Source organism: Gossypium hirsutum, chromosome D10 (assembly GCF_007990345.1).
Source record: "Gossypium hirsutum isolate 1008001.06 chromosome D10, Gossypium_hirsutum_v2.1, whole genome shotgun sequence".
Classification (NCBI taxonomy): Eukaryota; Viridiplantae; Streptophyta; class Magnoliopsida; order Malvales; family Malvaceae; genus Gossypium; species Gossypium hirsutum.
In genome coordinates, this window is record NC_053446.1 from 11748956 (window position 1) to 11761550 (window position 12595).

The 12595-nt window shown below is 31.7% G+C and overlaps 1 protein-coding gene across 1 annotated transcript; it reads left to right on the forward strand.

Moving 5' to 3' along the window:
- The first annotated feature begins 2165 nt into the window (after positions 1–2165).
- Positions 2166–3686, forward strand: LOC107914262 (60S ribosomal protein L8-3). Its single transcript, XM_016843126.2, has 2 exons — positions 2166–2721; positions 3164–3686. Exons 1-2 carry the CDS (start codon positions 2282–2284, stop codon positions 3504–3506), a joined length of 783 nt encoding a protein of 260 aa, XP_016698615.1. The 5' UTR covers positions 2166–2281; the 3' UTR covers positions 3507–3686.
- Positions 3687–12595: the final 8909 nt, after the last annotated feature.

Below are 12595 nucleotides of genomic sequence, written 5' to 3' on the forward strand. Positions count from 1 at the left end.
TTTATTTTTGAACCAGTTTTAAACCCGATTGAACTGAAAATAGGTGATTTGATCGATTCGATCGTTAGTCCGACTCCTAAAACATTGACCCTATCAAATAATAAAGAGAAAGAAAATTATTTTTCCTTTTATTTTTTTTATCTTTCTTATCAAGTACACTTATGAAAAAAAAATCATGTTTTCACCCTTTTTAGTTTTTCATTTTTTAATTTTCTTTCTACTCTACAAAGTAAAAGCCACAATAAAAAAGACAAGAAATCTCACATAAATTCATGAAAAAAGAAACTTGGTTAAATCCCACATCAACCGACTATAACAAACGTTAAGTCTTTATATCTCACTCATCTGCATGCCATGTATGTGAGGTGAGCATTGCCTAAGCTCTATTGCATTTAAAAGGACATTTACTTAAGGTGCTTCATATATTTTCCATTGTTATTTTTTTTATGTTATTCCTTTTGTCGGCTTTTTAAATTGTAGAATCGAGCTGATAAGTAGTATAATTGCTTTTTTCTTGTTTTTGCTTAAATGTGTTTTTTATTCAGGGCTTTTGTGGTTTCTTAATATTGTAATCTTTTCTTCATAATTTTTTTTGTGTGCTTTTCCTTTTGTCTGCCTTCATGGTAGAATCAAGCTTATAAGTAGTATAGTTGATTTTTTGTTGTTTTTCTTTGAAGCGTGTTTTTTATTAAGAATTTTTGTAGTTTCTTAATATTGTAATATATTATTTAGGGGTGTTAGCTTTACAAAAAAACATGGAAGGATGATATTCCATGTGAAGGCTGATATAGGCTCAAGGCAAAAGCTTCAATGGGACTTGGTTGAATAAAAACATGGAAGAAGTGTTTCCCTCAAGGGAGAAAGTATTCGCTTATGAAAGAAGTGCATTTCTTAATTCCTTTCCAGGAATTACGTTCTATGAATAAAAAAGATTAGGTTTAATTATGAGTTTAGTTATTCTAATATGATGAAATTTAAGAATTAATTCCCATACTTTAAGTACATCTTTTTAGTAGAAGAAAGAAATGACAATTTGGGCACTAATAACCAATGACAAATTAAAGCTTTGACTCTAGTTGAACCTTGTTTCATCACCTTAGCACCTTACTTAGCAGGAAAAATAGCTTTGTGGATGAGTGGATATAAAAAGGCTTACAACCATTTAATATAGTTTGGTTGATGTGGGATGTAACCAAGTTTTTGCTTCATGAATTTAAGTTGGATTTTCTCTATGTTGTATGCTTCATAAAACATGCTAAATATTGCAGATCCATCCACTCTAGGAACCACGAGACTCGAAGTTTACAATCAAGTCCCTTGGCTCAACTCTCAACTTGGAACGGGCAAACCAGTGTTAAAACAGCTCGAGATCCAACTCAAGCAAAGCCAAACCCGCATTCCATCACCTTAAAACCCCCTACTCAGGTTACAAGCTCAAGTTACCAAGCTCGGCGACCAATAAGGAGAGAAAGGGCTATATCTACAATTAGTCCCTTTTGATTTTGGTCGATGTGGTATTCTCTTTCTTTCGAGGATGCTTTTACTTGTTGAGGTGATGAGTTTGTGAACTTCATGGAAAAGTTTAAAAATGAAGATTTGGAGAAAAACTAGGCAATAGGTTTTACATAATTTGTGAAAAAATTCATCCCGAGTTAAACATAATTCTAATTTGAGACGTTGATTTCAATATATAACATTGTCATTTTCCCCCATCCAATTCAGATCTTAATATCAATGTCTTTTTATTTTATTACTATAATTTTATATTCCGCCACCCAAATAAATTAAAGTAATGTATCATACCGAACATTTCATCCCATAATATTACATTCTCATAATCTCATTACATAATCTTAGATTTTTTGAACCAACTGTTATTGGTAATATCACATTACCAAAATCACGTTGTTTGCTGGATTGGGCCATGTTATTCACGAAGCCTGTTTTCTCTAAGTATTTATGTTGTGGATGTCTTATAGTTTTGGACTTCTTCTAGTTGGTTTTAGGGTTATAATAAAATCCAGCAGATTTAAATAATAAAAAAGAATTGCACTTCATATGCCCATCTGGCCCAACCCAAATTTTTTGTTTCTTTCCCAAAATCAGAAGCCCAAAACTTAAAACCCAACAACAAAAAACCCTATAAATCATCATTTATACATCATCACGCAAACCCTAACCCTCAACCTCCATTTTGCCCATTTCACTGCTCTCCCTAGATCGTCTCCAAGAGAGAGATCTCCTTACAGCTACCGTACACATTCACACACACATTCACTGAATGGGTCGAGTCATCCGAGCTCAACGTAAGGGTGCTGGTTCCGTCTTCAAGGCCCACACCCACCACCGCAAGGGTCCTGCTCGTTTCCGCAGCCTCGACTTCGGTGAACGAAATGGCTACCTCAAGGGTGTTGTCACCGATGTCATCCACGACCCTGGCCGTGGCGCTCCTTTGGCCCGTGTCGTCTTCCGTCACCCTTTCCGTTACAAGAAGCAGAAGGAGCTTTTCGTTGCCGCCGAGGGTATGTACACTGGACAGTTCGTCTATTGTGGTAAGAAGGCTACTCTTGTGGTCGGAAATGTATTGCCTCTTAGATCTATCCCTGAAGGAGCTGTCGTTTGCAACGTCGAGCATCATGTCGGTGATCGTGGGGTTTTCGCTAGGGCTTCTGGTGATTACGCTATTGTTATTAGTCACAACCCTGATAACGACACCACCAGGTCACTGATTCTTGCTATGTTTTAACTTCAATTTTGATTTGGATATGATTGATGCCTGATTGTTATTTGGATCTGTTATCATTATTGTCGTATATTATTTTAGTTATTGCTTATCCTATGTATATAATTTGCAATAATTATATGTGCTCATATATAGGCCTACCTCGTGAGAAATAAAGAAAATTACATATTGGATGTGAAGGACTGGGATTGACCTAGCTTGAAGTATGAATTGATGTAATGTAAAAAGGAATAGCATCTCTTAGGTAGACTATACCTTCTACTGAGGTTTTAGTTGGATGGGTTGACTTAGATTACTATTTTCGTTCTTAGATGTGAAATATCATTTTCTTCACAGGTTCAAGGGGATGGTAACATGGTTGGGGAAGTGTGGATTAATTAGTTGTTTTGGTAGTGAGACTTTTGGATTGTAATTTTACAGGATCAAGCTTCCATCTGGTTCGAAGAAGATTGTTCCAAGTGGTTGTCGTGCCATGATTGGGCAGGTTGCTGGAGGTGGTAGGACTGAGAAACCTCTGCTTAAGGCTGGTAATGCTTTCCACAAGTATAGAGTGAAGAGGAACTGCTGGCCTAAGGTTCGTGGTGTGGCTATGAACCCAGTTGAGCATCCCCACGGAGGTGGTAACCATCAACACATTGGTCATGCTAGTACAGTTAGACGTGATGCTCCACCTGGACAAAAGGTTGGTCTTATTGCTGCAAGGAGGACTGGTAGGCTCAGAGGACAAGCTGCTGCCACTGCTGCCAAGGCCGATAAGGCATAATAGGATACTAGTTGTTTTGGCGTTTATATTTACATCAATGACTGTTAAAGCACACATTTAAGCTAGAAATTTTGTTTGAAATTTCAGATATGGTACTGTTTTGGAGTTTGGATGACAGTTGTTTATGTTTTCGAGTTTGGGTTTTTATGTGAAAGTGTTTTATGCCAGTGTTTCCAATCATTGTTCTATTCGTAGCTTCCATAAGGATTTGGTTTACGATTACATAATGTTTTCCTAAATGGTTGGTTGTTGACGTAATTGAAAGTTTGAACAGTTATATCTAAATGAACAATGACACTGTTCAAACATATATAAGCAACTTTCAATTTCCTTTTTATAGAACATCTTCCAAAATTTTTAATATGTTTATATATATATATTTTTTATGTAAGGATAACGATCAAAACTATACATTTGATGCATATAGAGTTTGATTTTTTTTATAATTATACATATCAAACTTTAATTTTTTAATTTTAGTTAACACGTATACATAAGTATTTGATTTTAATTCAATTATACATACAAAAAATGAACATATTTTTATATTAAGTAAGTATAATTATTTGTATATGTAACATGTAAACATAAAATGACGTTAGTTCATGTGTAACATTGCACATCGAGCCAAAGTTAATGTGTAGTTTTGCCCCTAATATATATTACTATATATTTAATTTTATGTGTTATAAATTACAAAAATATATAAAAATAATATAATATAATAAATTACAAACTTAAAATAGATCAGGTCAAGCTCAGGCCTTGAATTCTTGAGCCCGAGCTTGGTTCATATTTGAAATAGGCTTAATCTTTTAGTTTAAACCCATTTTTCATGGTCTACTTTTTTTCAAACCTTTCTAATCTTTGGATGGACATTTAAGCTTAGGCGATAGTTCAACCCTTGAATAGATCTGAATTTGAGCTCATAAATTAATTAAAATAAAATTTATCATAAATTGATAAAAATAAAATCAATCAAAAATGAAGTAATTTATTTATTTATTTATTTATTTATTGAAGAAAAGAAAGAAATACTATTGTAAAACATTTACGATATAATATATATTAACTTCTTTAAATTTTAAATTTAGACTTAATTAATTAATTAATTAATTGCGTTGGATTATTTTACATTTGAGTACTTAATTTTATTAATTGTGCTGGGGTATTTATTGAAATTAATTAATTAATTAATTAATTGTATTTAGTTATTTTGTATTTATGTTGGTTTATATGCCTAATTGGTTATTGTGTATTTGAATTTTAGGTTGGGTTTAATGTTTGATCAGCTAGTATATTTAAAATAAAAAATCAACATAAAAATTACCTAAATCGAATAAATTGATAAAATTAAATCAAATAAATTGAAATAATTCAATTCATGAAAGGGAGGATTGTTTAGGGTCAATTTGACATTGATGTTACGGTTGAGAAGTGTTTTTAAAAAGCTTGGTCTGGAAATAGTGCTTTTGGAAAGTTTTGGGGGAAAATGTTGTGAAAAAGTGTGGCTTTAGAAACAAATCTAGAAGATTTAAAAGTTACTGGTTATAAATCAGATGAAGAAAATACTTCAACTGATGATGATGAAAATATAGATATCCCAGAACCTATGGATACTGAACAAACATATCCTTATGGAAAAATAAAAATAAAATCAGATCTTCAAAAAGATGATTACCTAAGAACTTTCAATAAAGAATTTGAAAAAGTAGAAAATACAACTAGGATTTTTTATAATAAAATGAAAATATAGCTAAAAATATTGTAAAACCTGAATATCCAGGAGAAATGTCTAGTCAACCTATTCAACAAAGAATAGATTATTTAAATAAAAGAAATGTGGCTCAAGGAGGAATATATTTAGACTTAACTAATAGTCCTATATCGGACTATTAAAAAACCATAGATGATTGGGCACAGTCTATGACTATTGTAGTAAACAACAATACATGGTCAAAAAAAAAAATTTCAACTACTTTGTAGGAACATTTCAAGGAGATGTTCTACAATTTCTCAGACGATGGGAAGAATCTGAGAAAGGAAAAGAACAAAAAGGGCAGTTAATCAACAGATATGAACTCCCAAAGATCTTTTAAAAGAACTAATATTTATCCTAAAATTTTGTAGTTATTTTGATAAAATAAGAGTAAAAGAAAAATTAGATAAAAAATCTAGAAAAACTAGATTGGAAGAAATGCAAACTTCAACAATTATTAGACAAATAAAAGTTGGAAAAAATGATATAATTACATTCTCAAGTTTTCAATCAAAGAAATATTATACATATATTGAAATTATATTTCAATTTAGAGAATATAAAACATATTTTTTACATGCTTTATTAGATACAGGAGCTACAACCAGTAGTTGTAGAAAAAATGTTATTCCTGTAGAAAAATGGGAACCTATGAAACATCCTATAAAGGCAATAAGGATAGATGGTAATGAAACCATAATTCAATATAAAGCTAAAAATATACCAATCTACATAAATAATGTTAGATTTATAATATCAAAAATTTTATGTTTTCCTGAAATGCATGGAGACATATTATTAGGAAATAATTTCATATATCAACATTTACCATTTTATATTGATAAAAAATCAATTAGATTAACTAGAGAAAAATCTGCTATAGAAATACCATTAGTAGAAAACCATAAGTTTGTGTGTGATAAAAATTTTACACCACCAAGAAAAGAGCAAATTAAACACCTAGAAACAAATTGGTTGTTTAAAATTTTAGAGGATAATTTTAGTGAAGAACCATTAAAATTATGGCAAAATAGTCCTAGATACTGTGAAATTAAATTGGAAAATCCCAATAAAATTATTAGAGTTAAACCTATGATCTATACTAAACAAGATATAGATGAATTTGATATTTAAATTAATGAATTATTAGAAAAAAGTTTAATAGAAAAAACTAACAGTCCGCATTCTAATCCAACTTTTATGGTAAGAAACCATGCTGAAATAAAAAGAGGAAAACCTAGAATGGTTATTAATTATAAAAGAATAAATCAAAATATTATTTTTGATGGATATTTTATTCCAAGAAAGGATGTTTTAATAAATCAAGCTAAACAAGCGAAATATTTTAGTAAATTTGATTTTAAATCGGGATTTTGGCAAATAATGCTAACCGAAGAATCAAAACCTTTAACAGCTTTTAGTGTTCCTAATGGACATTATCAATGGAGAGTAATGCCATTTGGGTTATGTAATGCACCACAAATCTTCCAAAGATGGATGGATTTTATATTTAATAAATATAAAATTTTTTGTGTAGTTTATATAGATGATATTTTAATTTTCTCTGATACATTAGAGAAACATAGAAAACATTTAAATATTATATCTCAAGAATTCATAAAACATGGAATTATTTTAAGCCCTAAAAAGATAGAGCTAGAAAAAACAGAAATAGAATTTTTAGGATTAAGACTATCTGTAAATGGTCTTCAACTACAAGATCATATTATAATAAAAATAAAAGAATTTCCTGAAAATATTGAAGACAAAAAACAACTTCAACAATTTTTAGGAATTATTAACTACGGAAGAAATTTCTTTCCTAACTTAGCTGAAAAAATAGGTAAGTTATATGATAAATTAAAAAAGGAAAAACCTTTCATCTGGTCTAAAAAAGACTCAGAAATTATAAAAAAATCTAAAATCTGAGATAAATAAAATTCCAAAAGTATAATTACCTAAACAAGGAGATAAATTAATTTTAGAAACAGACGCATCACAAAATTATTGGGGATGTGTTTTAATAGCTAAAACAGTCAATAATGACGAATTAATATGTGGTTATAGTTCTGAAAAATTTAAACCAAATGAAATTAATTATATTATATACGAAAAAGAATTATTAGCAATAAAAAAGGGAATACAAAATTACGATATACATTTAGCACCTGAAAATTTTATTATAAAAACTAATAATCAAGCGATCAAACAATTCCTTACTAATAAAAATTTAGAAACTGTACCTAGAAGAATTAGTGGTATAATGAATTATGTACTTTTAATTTTGAAGTTTTATATGTAAAAAGTACTGATAACATTATTGCTGATTATCTTAGCAGGCCTTATGGATAGAGGTAAAAAACTCTAATAAAAGCAATAGTTGGAGAATAGACGACTGTTCATAAAAAGCCCAACAAAGGGAAAATAACAACAAATTCCAAATAAGGATTTGTATCTGTACAAGTACCATTTTATCCTAATCAAGAATATTATGTGTCTTATCCAATGGTAAATCAACCTATTGAAACTTCTTTATCATTAACACCAAAAGTGGTAAGTCAATCACAATGGTCCCAAGATCTAAATTCGGCATTTCAAGCCAGTTATGCTGATATGATTAAGGGAGCAGAGAATTTGTTGAAACAATAACTGTAGTAGGCCCAATTTGCCCATGCCCAAGACAAATAAAAAAGGAGTCCAAAATACAAGCCCAATAAAACAATCCAATTTTTTTACAAACCAAACCCAAAACAAACTCAATCCAAATAAACCCAAAACAAACCCAATTTAATTACAAAACCTAAAACCTAAACAGAAACCCTAACCCTAGCCTGCCACGTCCAATTCTGCCACTTCTGTTAGCGCCGCACCAACTCTGTCGCCACTGCCCGCTTGCCTGCAATAGAAGTGACAAATAGATTAAAAAAATAAGTTGTAAATGGCTATATAAGCCATGAAGAAAAAATATTGTAGCCCTCGGTTTTTTTAATACAAAAAAAAAGATTCAAGCAAAAAAAGAGAAAGAAACATTGAAAACTAGTCTTTTTTTAATAGAGGTATATGTCCATTTTTTCCCCTTGTTTATTTTGAATATAGCATACATATATATATTCAAAAATAGAAAAAAAAATTTACCTTTCTTGCGATCGGAGAAGACAGAACCGAAGGGTTCTCTTTTTTTTTTTAGAATTTTAGGGGTTTTAGGGCATTTCAACCCCAAATCGAGGTTCTACTCAAAAAAAGAGCAAAAAAGGAATTTTTGTGTTTTTTGGCCACCGCAGACGGCGGCGGCGCCGTCGCCGGTGACCGGTGGCTGGTGCGACGGCGACTAGCCGGACCAACGACCGGAGCTAAGCTGGAGAGTGAGTGCTGAGAGAAAGTTGAGAGAGAGTTTTAAGTTTTTTTTAGAACAAGGGATAAATGATTTTTTGTTCCAAAAAATACTAATATAGGCCCTCAAAACGATGTTGTTTTGAGGTTGGCCTTAAACGCCCAAAATGGCATCGTTTGGCCTCTGATTCATGCGTTAACCTGACCCGTCTGGGAGGATCCGCATGTTTTTGATTGATGGGTTATTTGCACTTTTGGCCCTTCCGCTTTTCTATTTGTTTACAATTAAATTTCTTTCATTTTTTAATTTTGCTCTATAATTTATTTCAGCTCTCAATTCGGTCCACCTTGAAGCTATGCGTTTTGGAGGGTGGGGATTATTTCCCATTTGGTCCCTCCTTGTTATTCGCGCGTTCAACTTGGTCCTTAGCCTTTTTATTTGTTTTTGATTTGCCCCAAATTTCTATTTTAAAGTTCAATTTAGTCATTTTTGTTATCTTTGCTATTTTATTATTAAATTAATTAATGTAATATTATTATTATTACTATTATTATTTTCCTTATATATATTTTGTTTTTTTATATTTTTATATTTTTACTATTTTTATTTCCATTTAAATACATAGTTATTATTTCTTGGTGCTTTAGTATTTAAAATTGTCTTCATTTTTTATTATATTTTATTATATTTTTTATTTTCATTTCATTTCATTTTTATATTATTATTATTTATTATTATTATTATCATCATTATTAAACTGTTTTAATTATTATTTATTTATTCATTTATGTGTCCATTATTATTTTTAAAATTTTTTAATTTTTATTTGTTTATTTACTTATTATTATATATATAATTCGTTTGTCTTTTTTTTAACTTATTTTTGTTTTTTCTCGTATTATTTTTATTTACTTTATCGTATTTATTATTCTGTTATGCATATTAACACCGTACTTTATTTCTACCAATTCGTGTTACATTAATCATTACTCAATACATAAATTTTTTAAATAAACGATATGTCGTATTTTGAGATTCGAAAAGTCGTTCCCTAACTTACGGGTTTTCAATTTTCTCGATAAATCCGAATACACAAATCCTTTTTAAACATAAATTTTTTTAACAATCTCGGGAATTAATAAAAGATCGTGTTCTAACTTACAGGACATGATTCCTTTTCTAAAACTGAGATAATTGAATATTTTTAAAATAAGTAAATTTTTCGGCATTTTTTCTCGTATCGGGGTTTAAGACATTGTGTCCTAACTTATGGGACGTAATTTTCTTTCTCGATTAACGTGAAATATGCTCATTTCTCAAAAATTTTTAATATTTTAACAAAGGACCATATTTTAAATCTTTTCAAAGTTTTTAATTTTCGACACTAAGACATTAGTTAATCAACTAGGTACCAATTTTTTGGCGTTACGAGGGTGCTAATCCTTCCTCGTACGTAACTGACTCCCGAACCCATCATTCTGAATTTCGTGGACCAAAATCGTTATTTTAATAAATCAAGTCGTTTATTCAAAAACAACTATTACGAGGTGACCCAATCACACCTCATAAAAATGATCGGTGGCGACTCCCATATTCGTTTTCATTTTCAAAATTAAAGTCGACCCTGTTTTCAAAAAAATGGTTTCGACATCTTGATGACTCTATTGGGGATCCAAAATAAGAGAGTCAAGCCATAAGTTGATTATTTTTTGTCTTTTTGTCGAAAATTGAAAACTTGGTTTAAATGTTCGATTCTTTCGTTGCATTTCATCCGTCTTTGTTACGACCTTCATCATTGTGGTTTATAATTGTTGTGTTGGTTTAAGTTTTGGTATCTTTCTGCACATTGCATCTCATGATCGGTCGATCTTACCCTTTTAAGTGAGAGTGAGAAACTACTCATTCGTGAGGTTTTCACCTTCGCATGGGATAGTGAATCGCTTTCGGGATACATCCGTACCTATGTCTTCGTAAGATTTTCATCTCTGCATGGCCATAGGGAAATGTATTCCCTGAACTGAACTCGGTCCATATGAGCCTATAATGGGTGAGGATCGAGGAATCTGCCGGTTCGGGTACCTTTACTTTAAAACCGAACCCCATATAGCGAGCCTTAAGAGCCCACCCTAGGTAGATCCACTCCAAACCCCTAATGGTCATCCAAATGGGTGCTCTGTTTATCATTTTTTTTGTACTGATGTGTTTCTTTTGTTTTAGTTTTGATTGTATTGCATTTTCATAGAAAATAGGTGTTGGTTCACGTTCAGTTGCTAAATAGAGAGCTTGTCATGAAAAATAGATTTCATGATAAAGTGGAAGACAATGCGGTCGTTCGAATATGGTCCGAGAAAACGTAACGAGAAAAGGGTGATAGTCTGATGAATGAGTACACGACTTTGCTTCGTTGCCCGAAGATTCAAGCCGATAAAGCTTATTCGAAAGCCGTCAACATCCCAGCTTTCTTAAAGAAGCTAACAAGTATCACGAGGATGAGTGAGCAATGGGTCACAACTTGGATCGAGAAAAAAGAAGCTAGTAGAGGCATCCATTGGAAATTTCGCTAGATTTGATCTTAACATCCGGATATGAAGAAAGGGATCGATGTCTTCGTTTAAAGTGTGAGGGCAAGGCCATATATGTAAATATCTGTTTTATGTAAAGAGATTTTTTTTTCTATTAAATTTGTTCTAATAGAATTGAATCAGAATCAACACATCTTTTTGCATTCATTCCATTCATTTGCATTACATTTCATTGCATACAATAAATTTCCTAAAATCCAAAAGTGTGTCAAGTTCAGAACTCTAGTACAGAGCCTGTTGGATGATAAATAATTGGAATTCTTTGAAGATATCAATGGTTAGAAAGGGAAAGATGTTTGTGCCTTTGAAGAAGGAACTAAAACAACAACAACAACAACAACAATAACAAAAACAAAAAAAACCTATCAAGAATTTGTTCCTACATCCCTAGAGGCGTTCTGAACAGCCGGACTGTGAAGAAGATTCTTGTAGTTTTTAGGACCATTTCAGAGTAATATTCAGAACACTCTTATTGCTCTAAGCCTGGGAGCAATAGAAATCCTTTTGTAAAAAAGGTACATGTCCACTTTTTTTTATTTCAACGAAATGCATCTTTGTGTCTCGTTTTGGCAAACTTTCTTTTATTCATTCACTTCATTCATATTCATACCATGTAAATAATTGTTCTTAGATTCATTTATTCTTTGGATATTCCTTCGTGCCTACAACAGGTCTCTAGATATCAACGACATGAGCGACGCTGTTACTGACCCAAAATCTTCTTTTGAACGAGACATCTATCTGGAGGGGTCTCAGGAATTTGAAGATGACCGAGACTATAGCTTATCTCATGATTTGTTAAGGATAGTAGAGCAAGATGAGAAACAGATCCTATCTCACAAAGAATCAATAGAATCTATGGGTTTTCTCTATGTGGGGCATGGATGTCACTGGGTCGATCTCGCCAAAAGCTTCTGACGTTCGTCAATTCATCTTTATGGTTGTCGATTACTTCACTAAGTGGGTGCAAGCTGCTTTATATGCCAATGTCACAAAGTCAACAGTCAGCAAATTCTTGAAAAAAAGAAATCATATGTCGGTATGGAATGCCAAAAAGGATCATATCTGTCAATGCATTAATTTGAACACCATATCGCCCCAAAATGAATGGTGCAATTAAAAAAAAACTCTACCAGGGTAACTCATTTCTCATTAGTTTATGGAATGGAGGTAGTTTTACCCATCGAAGTTGAAATTCTTTCCCTTCGAGTCTTGTCAGAGCTGAAGTTGGATGAAGTAGAATGGATCTAAGCCCGATATAATCAGTTAAATTTGATTGACGAGAAAAGGTTGAAAGCTATCCGTCATGATCAAATGTACCAAAAGTGAATGATGCAAGCATACAACAAAAAGGTTTTCCTGAGAGAATTCCATGAGGGGGACTTGGTATTGAAGAAGATCCTTCCCATACAAAAAG

Coding starts and splice junctions, on each gene's coding strand:
- LOC107914262 (XM_016843126.2), top strand. CDS start 2,282: ATGGGTCGAGTCATCCGAGCTCAACGTAAGGGTGCTGGTTCCGTCTTC. Junction 2,722..3,163: donor CCTGATAACGACACCACCAG/GTCACTGATTCT, acceptor GTAATTTTACAG/GATCAAGCTTCCATCTGGTT.